At 34.4% G+C, this 21,439-nt stretch overlaps 5 protein-coding genes across 5 annotated transcripts; all 5 read right to left on the bottom strand.

Moving 5' to 3' along the window:
• LOC104779558 (defensin-like protein 10) lies at positions 1,508-2,217 on the bottom strand. The gene is made up of 2 exons (XM_019244364.1): positions 2,119-2,217; positions 1,508-1,845 (listed from the first exon to the last, which is right to left on the bottom strand). Exons 1-2 carry the CDS (start codon positions 2,180-2,182, stop codon positions 1,688-1,690), a joined length of 222 nt encoding a protein of 73 aa, XP_019099909.1. The 5' UTR covers positions 2,183-2,217; the 3' UTR covers positions 1,508-1,687.
• On the bottom strand, positions 11,858-12,617 carry LOC109132646 (defensin-like protein 1). Its single transcript, XM_019244445.1, has 2 exons — positions 12,489-12,617; positions 11,858-12,232 (listed from the first exon to the last, which is right to left on the bottom strand). Exons 1-2 carry the CDS (start codon positions 12,550-12,552, stop codon positions 12,063-12,065), a joined length of 234 nt encoding a protein of 77 aa, XP_019099990.1. The 5' UTR covers positions 12,553-12,617; the 3' UTR covers positions 11,858-12,062.
• Positions 13,234-14,086, bottom strand: LOC104779557 (defensin-like protein 2). Its single transcript, XM_010503925.1, has 2 exons — positions 13,949-14,086; positions 13,234-13,625 (listed from the first exon to the last, which is right to left on the bottom strand). Exons 1-2 carry the CDS (start codon positions 14,010-14,012, stop codon positions 13,456-13,458), a joined length of 234 nt encoding a protein of 77 aa, XP_010502227.1. The 5' UTR covers positions 14,013-14,086; the 3' UTR covers positions 13,234-13,455.
• Positions 14,900-15,709, bottom strand: LOC104779556 (defensin-like protein 2). The gene is made up of 2 exons (XM_019244444.1): positions 15,573-15,709; positions 14,900-15,334 (listed from the first exon to the last, which is right to left on the bottom strand). The coding sequence occupies exons 1-2, from the start codon at positions 15,634-15,636 to the stop codon at positions 15,165-15,167; spliced, it is 234 nt and encodes a 77-aa protein (XP_019099989.1). The 5' UTR covers positions 15,637-15,709; the 3' UTR covers positions 14,900-15,164.
• LOC104779555 (protein CHROMATIN REMODELING 19) lies at positions 17,089-21,158 on the bottom strand. The gene is made up of 12 exons (XM_010503924.2): positions 20,274-21,158; positions 19,850-19,967; positions 19,730-19,770; positions 19,400-19,650; positions 19,141-19,321; positions 18,867-19,052; positions 18,608-18,781; positions 18,363-18,521; positions 18,195-18,272; positions 17,958-18,094; positions 17,644-17,862; positions 17,089-17,466 (listed from the first exon to the last, which is right to left on the bottom strand). Exons 1-12 carry the CDS (start codon positions 20,883-20,885, stop codon positions 17,304-17,306), a joined length of 2,319 nt encoding a protein of 772 aa, XP_010502226.1. The 5' UTR covers positions 20,886-21,158; the 3' UTR covers positions 17,089-17,303.

Raw genomic sequence — 21,439 nt, 5'->3', positions numbered from 1 at the left:
ACCACATAGCAATTATTAAAGAGAGAAGTAAAAAATGCAACTGGTTCTTGATAATATTATGATGGTCTTTAACAGGTTTTGGTGCATAAACAATGACGGAAGGCTCCCTCGAATTTGCAGTGACCGCCTTCAAATTTCTTGAATTGTTGACAGATGATGGCACAATTGTTATTGCTCAAGCACACTCTGCTTAGTGTCTTGCATATTTTATCTGCCAAACCCATCTCTATATAAATAAAAACAAATTTGATCACATGTGTGTTAGTACTTAGTAATTAATGTCTATAACAAAAATGTATACTAATTATGATATAACAACTAAATTCACATATTTGTATGTATGATAATTTAAATACTATAATATGACATGAATATTAAATATGTAGTGCTAGCAAGAAGGATAAGAGATCAGGAGAAAGGCTGAAAGAATACCGTTAGAGAGCTTTATTTTTCGAGAGAGATTGTTGGAAATAATTAAGTCTTTTGTAGGAAGAAGAAGTGTTGTTTGTGGCACTATATATTATTAAGTCTTTTAATTCACCATTATCTTACATATTATTTTAAATTTGTTTCTAAAAACAACTCTTAGAAATCAACCTATCATATCCTTCTTTTGACATGTGTTTTCTAAGAAAAATAAACTTTGAATTCACCATTATCTATTTCATTTGATTGAATTACGTTATTATATAAATAAAATATCTAAGAAACATATTTTTATCATTTCAAGGTAATAGATTTTTTTAATAAAAAATCAGATTCTCTTATGCTAAAAGTAGCTGTAGATAGAAAGCATTCCAATATATGCCATATATTTCTCTAATGTATAAATATATTTTAATAAACATAAATCACATGAAATTATTATTATATTATCTTAAGATATTCTTTTAAATAAAGTAGATTCTATTATCTTGTGCTTTTAAAATAGTGTCCCTTTACATATTTAAATTTAACTAGAATTTTTTCTCTTTCTTTTTTTTGGCTTGGTTTTCATTTACATAGAAAACTATGATCAAATAAAATTATGATAAACCTTATCTTATATTTAATTTTAAGAACTATATTGAATCCAAATACACAATTAATATTTTCATCCAATTATATTATTATATAAAAATATATCCGAGAAATATATTTGTTCTTTGTTTTATTTTATTAATTAAAACACAACATATCAAACTACTTTATGTTAAGTGATTTCAAGATACAAAACATTCTAACAAGATATATTCATTTACATATTAAACTAGTTTGTTTTTTTGATTAAATGATAGATAAGCGATCGATCTATTTTGATAGTTTTATGCTTTCTATTTACTTTTCAATAATTATTTGTTTGTAGAGAATTATTTTATTTAGTAGGATACGTTTTTGAATGATGTTTTGTAGGCTAAGTTAATTATTTGTAGTATACGTAATTAAGTAGGAGTATTATATATGTAATTAATGAAACGTGTATTTACATGGCGGATGATGTATAATATATATAAGCAAATTTAAAGACAATACATAAACACTTAAATTCTTAACACACAGAAAAAAAACAACATTATTATATATACAAAAAAAAAACACATAATAAATAGTGCCTTTCAAGATTATTATATTTCTGTCGAAACTAGAAAACGATGAAAGAGAGTATAAATTTAAATGTTCATTTTTCGATAAATGATTAATTGATGAATTAGCAAGCTTTGGAGCAGTAGCAACGGAGACTATTGCATCGACCGCTTGTAAAACCTTCGCTGGGGCAAGCTTTGGCACAGGTCTGTGAGTTGAGACAAACTCCTTGGAATTTGCTACTCGGTGACTCGCACGTTCTTGCTTCCACAGGACCCATTCCTAAATCACATAACCCACCATAATTAAGAACAATGCACATCTTTTATTTTACTATAATCGAAACTTAAAATTAGAGAAACATGCATGGGTTATATATATGTGGATCTTTTTTCATGCTCATTGGCATATGCATAAAATTATTAGTCCCAGAGACGGCCATAAGATATGTTAGGCCAGGCCACATAGTGACATAAAATTGATATTTCATTTCTTTGTTGCATGCATATTACCCACAAGTATATATCAAATGACAAAATGTTTATAATTATGAACCTGTGGCAAAGAGGAGCATGAACGAGAGGAGAAGGGCTGGGACCAAACGCAGAGAGAGCTTCATTTTTAAAGAGACAAAGATACAAATGTTTAGAGAAAGCTAATAAGATTTGAGAGGATCAAGAAGAAGAAGAAGATGGCACTATATAAAGGGAATGAATTCTTTTGTTGGTAAAAGGTTTCGTAGTTTATGGTCATACCAAAAATAGAAACAAAACGTGAACCAGTTAAACTTTTACCCAAAGGTGCAATCGTAATTAAGGGTTGACCAGTCAATTAAATAATCAGATTATTTATAAGTATTAAGTTTATAACATTTTGATCAAAAAAAAAAAAAGTTTATAACACTAGAGAAATATGATTATAAACGTAGAAGAATGCATAATTGCTATCAAAGCCCAATATCGGTAATGATCATAAAACGTTCCTAATTAAAAGCTACATAATGAGATATTGATTTATGATTAAACCAACCCTCCAAAATTTTTTATATGGAAAATGCAGGATGTATTACTTAATTTATATTACGAAAACATTTTAACTATTACTTCGCTGCTAGCTTGGTTATTAAATTGTTTTCGATTTATGACGTCACTGGTTGTTAATTTGTTGTTATGCGAATCCCATACCACTATATAATTGTTGTTCACATTAGATACATGAGCCAAAGTTAAAGTAACGTAAAAAATGTTACTTATAATGTTCGTGAACGGGAATTTTCGTTTTGGGATCGATCGATCATCGATGCAAGACTGTATCAGTCGATACAAGGTACTCTTTTGCAGGACAACTTAAATTATGCACGTATTATTGCATTTTGGTTTTTGGAAACTCTAGCAGATCGAGTATAAAAGATTATTTCGATGCTTTTGGCCGAGTTTGGTCACTTTTTCCTTCTACAACAGAGAGAAAACTTCCAGAGATATTATGTGAACGTTCTTGAGGAGTTTGAAGCCGTTTCTTGTGAGATCTATTCGTGAGAGTGGAGATCTGAGACTGAGAACGTGAGAGAAGCTTGTTAAGAGGCTATCGTCGTGGGTTTTAGAATCAGATTTGTCTTTCTCAAAGGTGAGTACGTGACCATGCCTGATCTAAGTGATTAGATGTGTGTTTTTGTGTGATTTTGGATATTGATTGCTAGTGTGCTTGTTTGTGAGTGTTTTTCGTGGTGTTTGTAGCTTTTGGAGAGCGGTTTTGACATCACGAAACCGAGAGGATTCAGAGAAAATCGTGATGCAGGGTGTGCATTGGTCGATGCAGCTAGGGATTTGATGGTAACGAGAGACGTTGCATCGATCGATGAAAGGAATGCATATGTCGATGAAAGGAGTGTATCGATCGATGCAAGAGTGCATCAGTCAATGTAGAAGGCGTTGCATCGGTCGACGCAAGGTCGTTGCATCGGTCGGTGCAAGAAGTATGTCGGTCAACGTAAAGCTGCATTGACGATGCATGTGTTCAGAATTGTCTGGTTTGCTTGTTTATGTGTATTGCTTTTGTTTGTCTTTTAGCTTGTGTGTATTACCCAGTAGATGGGAGGATCGCCTCACTGAGTGTTTATGATAATACTCACGCATTTCAACTGTTGTCTGTGGTGAAGGTAAAGGCAAAGTGTGATCGTGGAATCAAGGCGATGAAGAGGAGGATGTTCTAGAAGCTCGGTTGTTTGTTCTATGTTGTTGTTATGTTGATGAATGGAACAATGTGGTCTAGAACAGTTGTTTAGGTTGCTGGTTCATTGTTCTATGACTTTGTTTATGTTATTGGCGTTAATGGATAGATGTTATCATGTTATTCGTTTATTCATTATTGACTAATGTTATTGATTTGTGGTATCCACTGCTTTTTTTATTAGGGCTAGGTGTATAGTGAGTATGAGATCACTAGTTAACTATTATAATAAAAAGAAGAAAAAAGTAAGTCAGGTCATTTCAGTTTGGTATCAGAGCCCTTATAGTTCTAGGTATGTGTTCATTGCGTTTTTTGGTATCTCCATGTTTTATTTTTTAATAACACATACCATTTAATATCTTAAGGCTATAAAGCCAGATGAAATACACAGTGCCTCCTGAAAAGAGTAACAACTGCAGGAACTATAAAATAACATAGCACATTACAAGGCAAGGAAGAAATGAGGAAATGAATAAACTATGGATGGAAGACCTCAAACCACAACGCAAGGACATTAGTATTCAAATTCTGAGAAGAAATCCTTTGTTCCCGAGCTATAGGATCCAAGCAATGCCAAATGGTATTCTTTATGTCCACTGATGCAGCGTAGCATCAAACCTTGATGGGCCTGCTTTTGTGTTGCGTGTCCATCAAGTTACGGCCTTGTTCTTTTTTCTATTTTCACGGTTTAGTCGGTTTTCCATCGTTTAAGCTAGGGTTTTTGTTTGGGTTTTTCCTGTGTCTCTATAAATAGAGATCACAACAGCATTGTAAGATTCATTCATATTTGCATCAATAAAAGATAAAAAAGAGGTAGTCTTAACTACCCTCGATATCGACTTCATCCCTCCCGTTTACGCCTCATCCTTTTCCACCACTACCATCGATCACGTGTGCTCTGTTTTCCTCCATCAAAACAGAGTATTATCTCCGTTTGCTTCCGCCTCCCCTTATCATCCACCAGAATCGCTGAAGATGGTTTTGAAGAGGCAGAGTGGAGTTGTGAATTTAGTTCCTTCCAAATGGCATATACAAAGGCTTGATAAGCTAATCTTAAGAAACAAAGCAATATTCTTATCTCCGCAAGGATTCTTAAGCCAAACTATTGTAGCATTGAACAAGGAGGGGGGAGATACTCGCGCCTTTGAGGTAAAAAAAGACCAAACCGCGTTAGAGAACTGACAATCGAAAAACAAATGCTGTGGATGTTCACCATGGGAGTTTCATAGGAGACAATTTGGTGGAATTGCTAGACCCCATCTTAAAAGTCTATCCTTTGTTCTCACATGTAATTTCAATTAACGGACCTAAGCCAGTCCAATTCTCAGACCAAAAATTACAAGGCACGCGAGATCCCACCTCACACACAACTAGAGATGTCAAAATGATTAACTCAACTCAGTTCAACTCATTACCTAATGAGTTCAAATTAAATGAGTTCATGGATTAACCCAACTCATTTAAACAAATGAGTTGGGTTAATCCATGAACTCATTTAATTTGATGGGTGAAATGGTTAAATGAATTGACCATCTAAGATAATAGTGACTTCATTAAAATCAGTACTTTGTGCTACATTGTGATTTTCACCAACTCTTGTAAATCCAAAACTATTAGTAAATCCAAAACAATTAGTAAATCCAAATGTATTAGTTGCTGGGTTTTATCTCAATCCAAACGTATTACTTTGTGCTTTGCTTCTGCGTAGATCAGCAAACAAATTTGATTCATATAAAAGCCATTAACACAACCAAATGACAACAAATATCTACACGATCTGCTTTGATTCATATAATACAACAAAACATACATTGAACAAAATGCAAGAGAAAGCAATCAAACCAATACTTAAAACCCTGAAGCTTAAACACTAAATTTCTGAGACTCTCCGAGATATCCTACCCACTAGACCAATAAAGCACAAAGCAAAATCACCATGAAAAAAAACCGTATCCAATAAGCACCAAATCTATATAAACTCATGAGACAGAGACCATAAACTAAGAAATCAAACAAAGCCACCACAGTCGTCCTCCATTGGTACACATAAACTTATGAGACAGAGAGACCGAGAAAGACCGAGAGAGAGACCGAGAGAGACCGAGTTCTCAAAATCCCAAAACCGAGTTCTCAAAACCCAAAATCGATCACAATCTCTTCTTCGATTCATAGAGAGGTGGGAACGAGTTCTCAAAAACCCGGATGAAGATGAACCCAGAATCCATCAAAGCTAATATCGGTTAGGGGAAAAATCAAAGCTAATATCGGTTTACATTTTTGATTGGTTTGGAGATTTTTGGTTATATTTAGCTGGTTTAAACATTTGAGTTAATTTGACTTAATAAAAATAGAATTGATGGATCAAATGGTTAAACCATTACCCATTACAACTCAATTCATTTGATCCATCAAACCAAATGACTCACTAACTTATTTTATCCATGAATCTATTAGGGTAAATTTTTCTGACTCATTAAAATTTATGGGTTGAGTTGAGTTGGGTTGATCCATTAAATTTTATTAATATTGACACCCCTACACACAACAAAGGGCCTGGCCAGAGGCTTACATGTTTCCTTCTTCTTCCTTGTTGTGCTCTCTCGCTTCACTTTCTATTTCTTTTTCTTCTTCATCTTCTTCTTTCTTCCGTCTTTAGATCCCGATGAAGTGGGAACAGAGACCATCACCATTCTTTCTTCAAGATTCACTGGAAGAGCTGAATCCCAATCTCCCAGAATCTCTGAACTTTCTGTAATTTAATACAAACAAATCGGAAATAAATTTAGCCTTCTTCACTCCGCCTTAGCATCATCCTCTTTGGAACTGGGAGACTGGATTCTCCGGTTTGAGAAAGTTTTTTTTGTCGCTGATCATATTATCAATTAATCGTTATATCAAAATTTTGTGCCATATCATTAATTAATCATTATAGCTCAGTTAATTAAATAATTCGTTCAAAGGTAACGGGTTAAACCTCATGATTTTGTTTTTTTATTCTACTTAGCAAAATTACGTCCTTCTGCAATTTAACTGAATTTGTTAACATTCACTTAACCTGTTGTAGTTGACTTGACAACGTCTTTTATTTGGTAATTGATCCTAAAAATAATCAACGTCTTTTATTTTATAATTAATAAGAGTTTGTAATTTATCCTGGAAATAAAATTAAGTATTTATTTCACCATATGCAAAGTTCATGCTTTTTTCAACACTTACCAAAAATTTTATGACATTTTTACTATATATGTATATATAAAAAATATATTTAATTTGATGTGTAATGAGAATGTCATGGCTCATGAGCAAGGTGTGTGGGCCGGAGGAGTCCGTCACAACTACCATCGGGGAAACCTTCCGTGCGGCAAACGTTAGCGCATTAGCGCATTGTCTGCTCAACCTTCCGTGCGGCTCATTTTCATTGCAAAATAGTAGAATAAGGGACCAAAAATAATACTGGATACATATAATAGGGTCCAGAAATGTACAAAAATGTCTTTAGAAACATGTTTAATGGGTCCAAAAAAAATTGAATTTCTTGGTATAAATTAGATAAAAGGCCAAAAAAAAATTTGCCCAAGGGCATTCCAATATATTGAGCCGGGGGCTGCACTCAAGCACGGTTTGTCGAAATTTTGGCTCCTCGACCCATACATCCTTGCCTCCACCACCGTGGCCAGACTCATCCCTGAAAATCATATAAACCATAATCAATTCTCGTAGTTATAACTTATAACCAAATGTCGAATAAGAAAAAAGCAAGACATTGTATATATTGCTTCACAAGAATTATCATAGAACTAGATTAGGACCCGCTCGATGTACGGGTTTAGAGTTTTTAAAATAAAATAAAATTTAACAAAGAATATAAAATAAATATTTCTAGTAAGTAAAAACATACACGGAGTTGTCCAATGTGATATTTAGTGTAAAAGGTGCGACTCTGCGGTTGAGACTATTAATCATTTTTTCTTTGAATGCCCTTGCTCGTATGAAGTTTGGGATTTATCTCCGACTTTGGTCTTGTCAGAGGGTTTTTCATATGAGTCGGTGTACTCGAATTTGGATTTTGTTTTCTGGAGGGGTGCCTCTCAACAGGGTGATCCTGATCAACTTCTTCAATTACTATGGATTTTATGGGTAATCTGGAAGGCCATAAATAAATAAAAAATCAAGATTTAGAGATTGAGGCAAATGATATAATTTCTCAGGCTTTGGGCGATAAGTTAGCCTGCGAAGAGGCGCTCTCTTTTACGGCGGTCACGTCAGCTCCAACTCCGTCTTTGGATGTCCAGATTTCTTTACCTGGTTGTCAGATTGATGGTTCTTGGAAAGAAACCAACGTGCATTAAAGATTGGGCTGGTGGTGTTGCGTTGGTGAGGAGAGAACCTTGTTGTTGGGGGCCAAGTGTCTAAGACGGAGCCCCTCCCCCCTACATTCAGAGTTAGAAGCGTTGTTGTAAGTCATGGAGCAGATACGTGCTGCAGGGATCGCTTGTCAACATTTCGAGACTGATTGTGCTGAGTTACTCACTATTGTGAAGTCCTTAAAGATTAGCCATCCTTCTCCTACCTGCTCGATGAGTTTAACTCGCTGGAGTTCTTCCCACTATTCTATATCTCTTGGATCCCGAGTGCATCAAATACGAAGGCAGATTGTCTTGCCCGTGCTTCGCGTTCTCTTATCTCTGAAGTTTCTTTTGTAAACCCTTTCCCTCCAGCTTGGACAACTAATCGAGAAATTTACTTTTAATTTATTGTTTGGTTGAAAAAAAAAAGTAAATAGATGCAGTTTTAGTTAAAGAAAATAGTTGTAGATGAGTTCAAAATTATTAAAATAAAAATAAATTTAACAAAGAATATATATTGAATTCTTTTCATAAGTAAAAAAAAATGTATAAAAGTAAAGAGATAAACTTTTAGTTATAGAAAATATACATTACCACTAAAAGTAAATTTGTACACACAAATATATTTTACTGTTTAAATATAATCTTTAGCATTTACTACTACCAACAAATTATCTTTATCAACACATTAAATAACCTATTATATGTCTTTCACTTTAACATTTTTATAGTTACAAAACGCATACGTTAATATTAAATACTCCTATCTTATATATTACAATAGCAGTCATTTTGAATAAATTATTTGATTGGTGAAAAAAATATGAGGCGATCTATTTTTGTTTATTTACTTCAACCATCTTTTTTTTTATGTAAAGGTGAGTATTTACATTTTTTTTAGAAACAGTAATTAATTGTATATTTTCACAATTATTTTTTTTATCTTATATAAAAAGTAATCATTTTTCTTGTAAAATTAGCAACTTAAAATTAAAATAAATATTCTATATTATAATTTCGAATTTTATGATATATATATAATTTCCTTATAATGATCTTTTTGAAATTTTAAAGCTGTTTAAATTTTTTAATTTTCTTATAATTGCCTTTTAATATTTTTAAAACTGTTAATAGTTTTGTTTTATATTTGAAAGTTTACAAAGTTTTTTTTTTCTTTAAAAGATTTTCTATAAAATTAGGTTTTCCTTTCTCTATTTTACTTTTATATAAAACTTTTTATGGTAGGTTTTAAATTTTTAAATTTTTATTTTTTTTAATTTTAATAAATTTAGAATTGACATGTGTCAACATCTGAATTATACAATTGACACGTGTCATGATGTTGTTAATGAATAACTTTAACATCAAGCTTTATATAATAACATAATCTACAAAATATTAGTACTAGATTAAAAAGTAATCGTTTCAAAATATATAGAACTAGTTTTTCAAAGTTAATCCGTTTTTCTTAGTCCGGACTCCAAAAGGACTCGTTCACCTACGTGCTAGTCAAACGTATTGTTCCGACCTGATTTTAAAAACCTTGCAAAAAGGAATTATCATCTTGAGAAAAAGCATGTCAAGAATATCATACAGAAAATGAGAACGAATATTCACTAATATATTAATATAAAGGCAACTCAGAGTATGAGAAGTCATAGAGTCCAGCAAGTGATTTTTGTGTTGTAGGAGAAATGTTTGATAAATGTGATCAACAAACCTGCATCTTGGTCTTCTTTTAGATATCAATCTAAGGAGGTTGGACGTATGCGTAGGTATTTTAAGGATTGGAAATTCTTTTTGGAAAACTTATCTTCAAACAGAAGAGCTATGATGATTGCAAATAGTGTCACACAAGAAGGCTGATTGCAATCATATGTTGCATCGAGTCACCTTTCATGGCCTGCCGGGGTATTTGCAGAAGAAAGTATCGTAACATCGGCTTGAATTTATGTTTTTGCTAATATGGCTTAAGGGAATGAGCATATTTTTTTGTATAGGCCTTGTTATCCTAACAATAGGCTTAATGTGGAAACAGTCCAATATATTCTAATATAATTCCAGTTGATAAAAAAAAAATCTATATATTTACTCACTAAAAATTACGTGGCTTTAACAAAACAAAAGATAAAACAACTTACTCGAATTCAGACATTCATAATGATTGATACTAGCTATATTATATGTTAATGGAAAAACTCTTATGGGTAATCGACATCAAAATAAATATCACATCGAAAATTTCAACTTGGGAAATAGCTAGGCTGACTGAATTACTACTACTTTAATTGTATTAAAATTAGTTAGAAGTATGAAACAGTTATATATATTATATTGTGCATGTAGACTTAGACTTTTTCATGGTAAAATGGAACACTTCTGAAAACTAGAGTCCACCTATTCAATTAAGCTATTTGAACGAGAGTCTCATTGATGAATCATCAAAAGCTCTGCCTCGGTAGTGTTTTCTTTCTGAAAACAAACGTTCACCAAGTTTTTTGTATGGTTTTGTGTAAGTTACGGAGTTTTCCCTAATTACATTTATGTTAATATTATTACCAAAGCTCCCCTTTGGGTTTTACGAAACCATTGGTGAACCAAGAACCTAATTAAATGAACCCATCTGTCCAACCAGAACCGGTGGAGAATTTATTTACTCGGACTTGTAACTTTGTTGCGACATGCATATGCATTGATTGAGTGGCGGACCTAGAACTTTTTTTAACCTGTGTCGAATCTTAATTAATTTTTTTTCATAAATACAGTATAGTAAACCAAAGACGTTAGTAAAGACGCAAACGCAAGTTCTTTTTTTTTTTTGTCGTACTGTGCGAGTCAAATATGACGTTTCTCTGAAAAAAAAAAATATAGTTGGGCTTATGTTATTACATAAAAGTATGTTATGAGTCTTAGTTATTTACTTATTAGTAAAATGGACTGTTTTACGTAAATTATATTTCATGGACCTTTTAGTACTTCTTACAGTTGAACAAAAACATTGGGCTATAATTAATGGGATGTCAAAAATGTAAATATAGTGGGTTCAATAATAGCAAATCCATAAACTTAACGAACCCCACCCTTCTACATAGGTCCGCCAGTAAATAAAGATTCTTAACGAACGGTCATTACTACTCAAGCCTGTGATTTCTCTATTATACACTAATCCAAAATCCAGTTCGGTTTCAGTACAGTAGGCATTTAGCCCTTATAGCGAGGTACCAAACAGTTAACTTTTTCTTTCCTTTTTTTCGGCAGACTTATAATCATTTATCGTAACTAAACGAACGATTACTAAACTTCACAAAGACAAACCAAATCAATTCTCTTTTTTTTTAGAAGAAAAATTGTGTCATGAACGCACTTTATAATTTGTTTTAGTATTTTCTACAGCTACGTTTATGTTTTATTTAACAATACGATTACTACAAGCAGTACATGTGTATAGCTCTAGCACAACACCAAAGACACGTGTGGTAAGTAGCTAACGCTCCATTTTGTTACTTTGCACTAAATAAAAAGATTAGATAAGTCGTCGTTCCATATAATATTCACTTGGTTTGTTATTTAACGAGATACTTTTTGATTAACCAATCTAAGTTAATAGTACTAATGTTCCGGAATATTCATCAGCGCAGATAATTTTATTTAATTGGTTCTCTGATTCCTATTGGTCGATAGTACCCTATCTGATTTTATTTGTCGCATTAATGTGATTTACATTGTTGATCAAAATAGATTCAAATCCTTAATAAATAAAAAGCCATTAGTCGATTTAACATTCCATTAAGATCGGAAACACAAACCAAAGACTTATTTTAGAACACACCACACGCTCACATGTACGTACGACATGGTACAGTACGAAAGATTAGATAAGAAGAAGACGACGGTTGGATCGAAAATTGATTTATGAGAATGGATGGATCAGCAATGTCTGGTGCAGAAGCAACGACGACGGAATCCACGGCATTTACCTCCGGAGAAGCCTTCGTTGTGGCACACGTTTCCGCAGTTGTGTCTGCTCACACATGGACCCCTGAACCTATGGCTCTTTGACTCACATGTGCGTGCCTCCACCGTGACTGGACCCATACCTAGAAAATATAAACATACGCAAGAAAGACCTTTGTTTAGACTTCAGACCATAGATTAGTTTCATGTTCTCATTCATGATACATACTAGTAAATATAATATGTGAGTTTTGCTTTAAGATAAGTTAAGAGAAAGTTACGACCAACCATAAATTAATAATATATTATGATAACCAAATGACGAATAAATTAGACCTAATTACATATATAGCTGCATGAATAAGTCATAAGTTAGATATTAGGTTATGAGTAAAGAACCTGTGGCGACGAATATCATGAACATGAGGAGAACAGCTGAGATCAAACGCATAGAGAGTTTCATTTTGAGACACAGAGAGAGAAGAGTTATGGAAACAAGTGGTGAGTGTAGGTTTGCTAATGAGGGAAGGTGGCACTATATAAAGGGACTAAAAAAGGGATAAGAACGCTTGAGATAATTAAAATTTAATATATTACATATATATAATTGAACTTTTAAGAAAAGAAAACGAATATCTTTTTATTCCATTATATTCACTTTTTATTTTTGCCACTGAGGTGTGACGACGACTTGTCGTTTCTTTTTTCTTTTTGTTTCACGCTTTTCGTATATTAGATTTTTTTTTTTTTTTGGAACTTTGCCGGTAGATTTGCTTTACCGACACTAGTAAATGTAATCTTTCGTCTTTGGTCTTAAATAACGATGACAGGACAGCAGAGAGTTCGAAGCAAATAAGTAAATAACTGAGTAAGTGAGATAGTCAGATAACGAAGAGCCCACACTGACCGTCGCCAATGCAAAAAGTAAAACTAAGTGAACAATTTTACAGGTTGTAAAACTAAGCGAAATTTTTGTTGTTGTTGTTAGGTCTGTCCTAAGCCGCCGCTACTATACTTGGATCCTTGATAGATGATGCAAGTTCTGGCATAAACTGTATCTCTTCAAACAAAACATTTTGGACATAATCCCATGATTAACTTGCATGGTTTATTTGCAAAAATGTGATTAAAATGCATGTACTGGTTATTAGAACATATTTTGAATCCTTTATTAAAAAAAAAGAAGCCATTATAGTTTACTTAACGTTACATTAAACCTGGAAACACACAAAACCAAAGACTTATTCAAGAACACACTGAACACACACATGCACAGTACAACATGGTACTATACGAAAGACTAGACAGAAAGAAGAGTAAGTAAAGACGATACTGGATCGAGGATTGAGTTACGAGAATAGATCGTTCAGCAATATCTGGTGCAGAAGCAACGACGACGGAATCCACGACAGTTGCCTCCTGAAAAGCCTTCATTGTGGCACACGTTTCTGCAGTTTGTTTCGCTGAAGCATTTACCCTTGAACCTATGGCTCTGTGACTCACACGTGCGTGCCTCCACCGTGACTGGACCCATCCCTAGAGAACAAAAAAAAACTTAATTAGTTTAGTACTGCTATAGCCTAGTTTCATGTCCTCATGCATGTCGCATATTACTTAATCTTTAAAGCAATTTATACAAGAATTTGAATATAATAGCTAGTTAAGATGTCAACAGTATTTAATAAATTAAAAAAAGACCACTTAAAATATGAGCATCTTCACAAGAACAGTCGATATTAACCACATATATTGAATTTTTTCATAAAGGGAAACCATTAATATGTGTTATCATAACGAAATGACAAATAAAGAAGAAATGGGTAGCAAAGTTAGATATTAGGCAATGAGTAACGACGAACCTGTGGCCACAAATATCATGAACAAGACAAGAACGGCTGAGATCAAACGTATAGAGAGCTTCATTTTTCGAGAAAAGAAGAGTTGAGTAAGAGAGAGACAGCTTTGGAAAGAAGTGTGTAGTTTGCTAATGAGGAAGATGGCACTATATATAGGGACTAAAGAGGTATAACAACGATGAGATAATTGATTAGAATATTAGATAGTTGCGTTTTAAAGTATTTTTTAGATATTTTTGGGTAACTATCATCTTTATCTTCATTTGAATTTTTAAAACAGTCCTGACATTTGTAAATATCGTGTTTTTTTTATTGCTTTTTCACATTTTCTTTGCTTTGTAATTTTGTCGATTTGTATTATGCTTTACAGATGCTGCCATAAACGTTAATTTGGTCCTTAACGCAAGTGACACGACGCACCGAGAATTCCTACCGTTTCGACAAGTCATCGTTGAACCAATAAAACCAAATTCTATTTCAGAAAAAACGTATATAAAAAAAAAAAAAAATAGAGTTAGTCAGAATATTGTGGAATCCACAATAGTAGTGGCCACATCAAAAGTAAGGACAAGAGGAATAGTCAAGCATAGTCGAGTAGTTTTGGACCTTTGGTACCAATATGAAAACATTACTAACTAGTTGGATAAACTTAACATTTGGTATTTTCGTATATCCACTGTAACAAAAGAACTAAGATTTGTGTTATCAGACAAAAACAACTAAAATTTGTTAGAAAGTTACACTTTGTTTACTCCTTGCTATCTCCACCAATTACATCCACGAGTATAATTTTGTATCGCATACACACTACTTGATTCGTTCTTTAGGGATGGTACGTATAGGTTGTGGCATTCCAAGATGAATGTAATTTTTTAATCTTTTTTACTCCATCAGAATTCTCTTCAATGTGAAAATATGAAACTGATGCGTCAAATAATTCTCAAACGGAATGTATAGCATACTTGCAACAATGGGTTTAACTTGTAGATAAAGGTTATTAGAACATAGATTCGAATACTTTAATTACTAGAACAAAAACCAATAGGTTTTTTAACATTACATTAAAATCGGAAACACACGAACCAAAGACTTATTCGAGAACACACGCACACACACATGTACGGTACGGCCATGGTACCGTACGGAAGATTAGACGAGAAAGAAGTAACACACACGACGATGGATCGAAGATTTTAAGTTATGAGAATCGATGGATCGTTCAGCATTGTCTGGTGCAGAAGCAACGACGACGGAGTCCACGGCAATCACCTCCGTCAAAACCTTCGTTGTGGCACACGTTTGCGCAGTTTGTTTCGCTGAGGCATGTACCCTTGAACCTATGGCTCTGTGACTCACAAGTGCGTGCCTCCACAGTGACTGGACCCATTCCTAGACAACATTAGCTCTTCGTTTAGACCATAGCTAGCTTAGTTTCATGTATCTCATGCTTGATACATATTAATTAACTTTCAAAGTTACTACAGTGAACTATTATAAAAGTTGCTTTGCTAAATAAACCACAAGAACTATCGATAGAAACCATAAATAAGACGTATAGGCTATGTGTGTGCAAATGATATATTATATTATTTTGTCGAAAATGTATATTAGATTATAAGAAATAAACCTGTGGCGACAAAAATCATGAACATGATGAGAACAGCTGAGATCAAACGCATAGAGAGCTTCATTTTCAGAGAGATAGAGAGACTAAATATTTTTTAGAGAAACAAAAAAAAAATTAGACTTGAAGTGTGTTGCTAATGAGAAAAAGGGCACAACTATATAGAGAGAGTAAAGAGGTGTAATCAATGATTTTCTTTTCACATATGGAATCATAATTTATTTTTATTTTTGGAGGTATTCACTTTTGATTTTAACAAGAGTGTTGTGAATTTGACCATTTATTTGCTTTACCGACACTTTCATGAATGTAAAATTCTGGTCCATCATGTAAGGTGTGACTAGACACGCCATAGGCATTCTACCGTTTCGACAAGTCATTCTCCAAATTGATCAATAAAACCAAAATTTGTTTCAGAAAAAACAAAAAAAACGTATATAAAAAAAAACAGTAAATAATTAACTCTGCCAGATTTTATGGAATTCACAATGATAGTGGCCACGCAAAAAGTAACAACAAGTGGAATAGTCACGGATAGAGTTTTTTATCGTACCTAAATGAAAAAATTAACATTACTGGTTGCATAAAATTTAAATTGGGTGTTGTCAAAATAAGTTAAAAATTGGGGTTGTCAAAATAAAACTATAATTTTTTTTTTTACAAACAAAATAAAATCATAATATGTGGCTATAAATAGTACTGCTAAATGCAATTGTTTTTTTAAAGGAGAAATGTTTTTTTTTTTCAAATTATTATGGCAGACAAAAGCTGGTTGTTTTCTCTTTATCACTTTAATAGTTGTACACAACGATTTTGTTTTCCACTATACATATTGCAACAAGGTTCCGGTTGGCCCTAGTTCCCCGGTTCAAATTCAAGTTTTGAATTTACATGTCTACATGAACACCTTCAAAACGTGCCTTGCCAGTTGTCACAGATAATCAAAACTACTCTAGTATGGTCTTATTGATTTTTAGTTGAGTTACTTTGCATACCGGATTGAATGATTCAATCGTATGATACTGGCCTTTTTTCTTTTTTCAGACATTCTTTGAACACTTACTGATTTAATTATATTTAACTTTTAACAACTTTCATTAAAGGTAATATTGTCTTTTTACTATTGAGGGGTTTTTGAAAAATTGTTTTGATGAAAAAAGGGTATGAGATTGCCGTCCTTCAACCAAGTCCCAATTAGAACTAGTTCTTTGTTAGGTTTCAGAAAAAAGACAATGAGAAAACAATCTACTGAGATTTGTGTATTAAACTCTTAATATGAATTACGGCTAGAGAGCTTTAATCATGACGAGAGGTATCCACTTTTGACACCAACACTTAAAAAGCTAGGTCACGTACTCCTTTATGCAATCTTTGATGAGCAAAGAGACCCACCTATCCTGATGGTTCACTTCATCGGATCACTGTGCCATGCCACCAATCAAATCCACATTTATTGTCCATTTCTCTTTATTCTGAATTGGTTTTTCAAGTAAATCACTGGTAGATGCAAACACAAAACGGTGTTTGAAACTATTGAGACCTTTAGGTCTGAAGAAGGAAGTTTTGGGTTTTTGATTTACATGGGGGCGTAGAGGAAATATAACTATTGTGATCTAATAATAACCTCTCAAGTCTAATAGCTAGTGTTACACTTTGTTTCCAATAACACATTAACTTTGTTTCTTGGCTAATTTTAGCTCAAAACAAACATAACAAAAAAGGTAAGAAATAATGTTATCCCATGAGAAGAGAAGCGAGAATCTCTCCCATGGTTTTCTCAGGCGTGTCTCCGTCGTCATCTACGTGAATTCCCGATTCTAAAACCGCCGCATCAAGAACAAGTTTCCGCTTTGCAATCTCGTAGATGTTCTCATCAACCGTCGATTTAGTCACCAGTCTGTACCAACATTGCCAGTGTTATTCCTCAGATATAGTGAGTATAGACTAGATATACATAAACCAACCCAATCAAAGTTATTAACTCAAAACCAAACTATGAATCAAAGAAAGAGGATATGGTTTCAGAAATTTGTATAGTTAGATTCTATTGATTCAGGGATTTTAAAGCTCAAACCTGAAGATAGTGACTGGTTTTGTTTGACCAATACGATGGCATCGATCTTCAGCTTGTCGATCAATCTGTGGATTAAAATCCATATCGTGAATTATTACTGTATCTGCCCCGGTTAAATTCAGACCTTGTCCACCTGCTCGAGTTGACAACAGGCAAGCGAAGATCGATTTATCGTTGTTGAATGTGTCGACTATGGTTTGTCTATCTGTGACTTGAGTACTGTATGAAAACAAAAAAAAAATGATATTAAGCTTCTTCCTTTCTGCAGAATCGTCAAAAAAATATGACAATATACTACTCTTCTATCTATTTACCTGCCGTCAAGTCTTCGATATGTAACGCCAATTACATCTAGCGTCCATTCTAAGATATCAAGCATCGATGTCCATTGACTAAAAATTAGAACCCGATGGCCGGATTTCTTCATTGTAGGGAGAAGCTCAGCTAATGTCTGATAAATAAAAGGGACAGTTAGATCGCTAACAAGGTTAATTATACTTATTCGGTTTTTTACAAAGAAGACTTATAAGAATGAAGAAGAATATACGTACCCGACATTTTGCTGAGAGCATCACATGTTTGTCTGAGAGAGTTCCTTTGGTATCGTTAACTCCAAATTGGAACAAAAGCTACGGAAAGAAACAAGTTAGCCTGTTGTTAGATAGCATAAGATGTTTGTTTATGGATTTTAAATAACTTTTGGGAGAGAGAAAATTTACCTGGTGGATACGGAAATCGTTGTAACCCTTAACTTCTTCGATGACTCTTTCCAAGGAACATTCAAATCCAAATGCACCAATTGGGTGCAATTTCCTGGAGATGCGAATGACGTCCTCATCGCTGTATATTCGCCTGATTAACAATGGATGATTTGCAATCTGGACAACCAAAATTTAGTAAGACATTAAGAATACACTCATTTGGCACAAAGGCGACTGTATTGGTAGTAGCTGAAAATGACTACCTTCCGGAATTGCGTAAAATAGTTTGAAATTTGACGCTTTGGAAGGGCCTTGGCTAAAGAAGTCAAGGATTTTGATGAAAGCTTCACAAGCCTTGCTTGAGAAGCAGCACGATATTCCTCTATGGCTTCTTTATATGTATCTTCCTGCTTTTTCTCCATTAATACATACTCGACCTGCATTGGATTGATGAGAAATTGATTGAGATTTGCAGCTTATAGATTAATAATATATTGTACTTAATCGTCCGTAGACTCATACCCGTTGTATCTTCGGAACAAGTTGCTGCATGACATCGGATTTTAAACGCCTCAAGATGAAAGGACCTAGAATAGATTTCATTCGAGTAATCAACTCAGTATCTTCTGCATTCAACAACTTCTTCAAGTCAACGTTCTCTGTAGTAAATATATCGGGCAACATGAATTCCAGAAGCGACCATAGTTCCTGCATAGACACATGCAAAGGATAATTATTCTATGTCCTCAATACTAGGTAATTAGATGTTGAGCAGATAAAAGAAAGCAAACCATACATGCAAATCATTTTGCAGAGGCGTTCCTGTAAGCATAAGACGCTGGTTTGCGTTTCTGGCCACAGACATCAAGTTTTTCCACCTATAACTATTCTTATCCTTTAAAGCATGGGCCTCATCCATCAAAACACAGCTCCAACGCCATCGTTTTAGTACTTTTCGGTCATCTTTCTGTTGTTCACTGTAAAATTCCAACATCTGTGAGTAACAGAAGAAGCCAAAAAGCAAGCGAGTAATCAAGAGTAGTGCAAAGTTTCACCTATGCCGTTCAAAAAGAGAGTAACAGACAAGAAGCACATTGAATGGTGGTGGCTTCCCAGCTTTTGACAAAGAATTCAATTCTCTTGAATAGGCAGCTCTCGCAGCCCCATGGTATTGAAGTACAGTAAATGATGGACACCATTTTCTAAGTTCTCTCTCCCAGTTTTCCAAAACAGAGGCAGGGCATACAACCAAATGAGGACCAGGGTCATTGTGTAAGTGGTTTAAGAGGGTTAAATAAGTGATTCCCTGAAAATGAGAGCAACATTAGTATTGATAAGATAAAGAACTAAGACAACTTCACCAGTAATAACATAGTACAATGCACCTGAATGGTCTTTCCAAGACCCATCTCATCGGCTAGAATGGCTACAATAAACACAAATGTCAGTTGCAAAGTGACATTTACGCTAAAGAGTTTGACAGGTCGAAACAAGTAAACATTTACCTCCTTCAATTCCTTTCTTATACAACAGGAGAAGAAAGTTAACACCAACCAACTGGTACGGCTTGAGTATAGGCTGAAAATCAGAATCCTCTGCTTTGCAGGCTTCATCAATATCATTCTGTGATCATCACATAATCAACCCCAAAAGTATATGAGTTAAGTTAACAAGACGGTAAACCCTAAACCAACCCATCAACGATTACCACAATATACTAATCAAACTCTATTTTACCAATTGGCTAAGGAACACATTCTAAGTCATCTCAAAGCAAACTACTTTCTAGCTAAGTCATGCAGCCAACAAAAAATCCAGCAAAGTTGTATGCATGAATAGAACAGCAAAAAAATCTTCAAAACCCAGTTAACAGAAACTTCAACTTCACCAAATTCAAGCAAACACTTAAAGATATAGAAACTTAAGTACCTGTGTGACAATCCTGACAGTAGAAGTTTCAACTTCAGAGTATCTCTCACAAGTAGTACCTCCAGAAGATGTACCATAAAGCTCCTTCCTAAGATCCGCTGAGATTTTAGCACACTTTTGTAGTGCCTTCCCAACAACATCTTCATCTTCACCTCTCCTCCCTCCTCCTCCTCCTCCTCCTCCTCCTCCTCCTCTTCCAAATTCTTCCTCACTAGCACTACTCTCAGCCTCATCACCAAACCCATCATCACTTGCTTCTTCATCTTCAATGACAAATCTCCTACCAACTCTGGCAGCTCTCATCACAACCTTAGTCTCTTCCACTTCCTCTTCCTCTTCATCCTCCAACAACAAATCCTCACCATTCACAATCTTAACCTCCGAATCCGAATCACCTAAATCCTCAATCTCAACACAATCACTTTCGCTGCTGTTGCTCTCATTCGTCGCCGTCGCTGAAGGTCCCCTAAACGCAAAAGACTCAATCGAAGGCGAAGGGTTCGACGGAGGACGAGTCCTCTTCGGAGTCCGTGGTCGTTTGAGAACTCGCGAAGCGTTAAAAGAGTGCTGCGACCACTCTTCCTCGGAGATTTCGTCGAAATCGCGCTTCATCCTCGGAGAATTGCGAATATCTATCTTACTGGATCGAAAAAAATTGAAAGAGAAAAAAAAAATTCACATGAAGAAAAATCGAAAAAACTAGATTGATTGAAGTGACTATTGCATCGAATTGGAGAAGACGACGAAGAAGAGGAAGAGAGATATTTAATTAATTACGCCATTTGTGTTGTTATTACTTCGAGTTTCGCGGAGAAAGGGGAAAGGTCAGAGAGAGAGAGAGAGAGGGAGACTCGATAACCAAACACGAACGTAGGTGTTGCTCTCTCTTTACAAAAGAGCGGCATCCTCTAAAAGCTAAGCGCGCGGGCGCATTGTTTTTATGGGCCGAACCGATTCGTTTACTAGGCCCAATGGAACTAATGGGCTTTTAACAATTCATAAAAACAATCGGTTTATTCGGGTTTTCTGGCTCTTGGTTTTTTTAGGTTTTCGGATTTTAGTAGTGGACAAATGTCACCGAATGGTTTTGGCTTTTGGGTGTTACTACAACCGAATGAATTCATGAAAAGTTATAAAACATGTTTTTTTTTTTTTTTTTTTTAAAA

This window comes from Camelina sativa, chromosome 4, assembly GCF_000633955.1.
Source record: "Camelina sativa cultivar DH55 chromosome 4, Cs, whole genome shotgun sequence".
NCBI classification, from domain to species: Eukaryota; Viridiplantae; Streptophyta; class Magnoliopsida; order Brassicales; family Brassicaceae; genus Camelina; species Camelina sativa.
The sequence above is the reverse complement of the archived record's forward strand: the minus strand, read 5'-3'. Positions and strand labels throughout refer to the sequence as shown.

What these genes read in the sequence shown, in the direction of transcription:
- LOC104779558 (XM_019244364.1), bottom strand. Translation starts at nt 2,182, where the DNA reads ATGAAGCTCTCTCTGCGTTTGGTCCCAGCCCTTCTCCTCTCGTTCATG. An exon ending in CATGCTCCTCTTTGCCACAG is followed by an intron (nt 1,846 to 2,118) that starts GTTCATAATTAT and finishes TATGTGATTTAG; the next exon opens with GAATGGGTCCTGTGGAAGCA.
- LOC109132646 (XM_019244445.1), bottom strand. Translation starts at nt 12,552, where the DNA reads ATGAAACTCTCTATGCGTTTGATCTCAGCTGTTCTCCTCATGTTCATG. An exon ending in CATGATATTCGTCGCCACAG is followed by an intron (nt 12,233 to 12,488) that starts GTTCTTTACTCA and finishes TATATTTTCTAG; the next exon opens with GTATGGGTCCAGTCACGGTG.
- LOC104779557 (XM_010503925.1), bottom strand. Translation starts at nt 14,012, where the DNA reads ATGAAGCTCTCTATACGTTTGATCTCAGCCGTTCTTGTCTTGTTCATG. An exon ending in CATGATATTTGTGGCCACAG is followed by an intron (nt 13,626 to 13,948) that starts GTTCGTCGTTAC and finishes TTTGTTCTCTAG; the next exon opens with GGATGGGTCCAGTCACGGTG.
- LOC104779556 (XM_019244444.1), bottom strand. Translation starts at nt 15,636, where the DNA reads ATGAAGCTCTCTATGCGTTTGATCTCAGCTGTTCTCATCATGTTCATG. An exon ending in CATGATTTTTGTCGCCACAG is followed by an intron (nt 15,335 to 15,572) that starts GTTTATTTCTTA and finishes AATGTTGTCTAG; the next exon opens with GAATGGGTCCAGTCACTGTG.
- LOC104779555 (XM_010503924.2), bottom strand. Translation starts at nt 20,885, where the DNA reads ATGAAGCGCGATTTCGACGAAATCTCCGAGGAAGAGTGGTCGCAGCAC. An exon ending in CTGTCAGGATTGTCACACAG is followed by an intron (nt 19,968 to 20,273) that starts GTACTTAAGTTT and finishes TGATGATCACAG; the next exon opens with AATGATATTGATGAAGCCTG. An exon ending in TGCTCTCAGCAAAATGTCGG is followed by an intron (nt 18,095 to 18,194) that starts GTACGTATATTC and finishes TTTATTTATCAG; the next exon opens with ACATTAGCTGAGCTTCTCCC.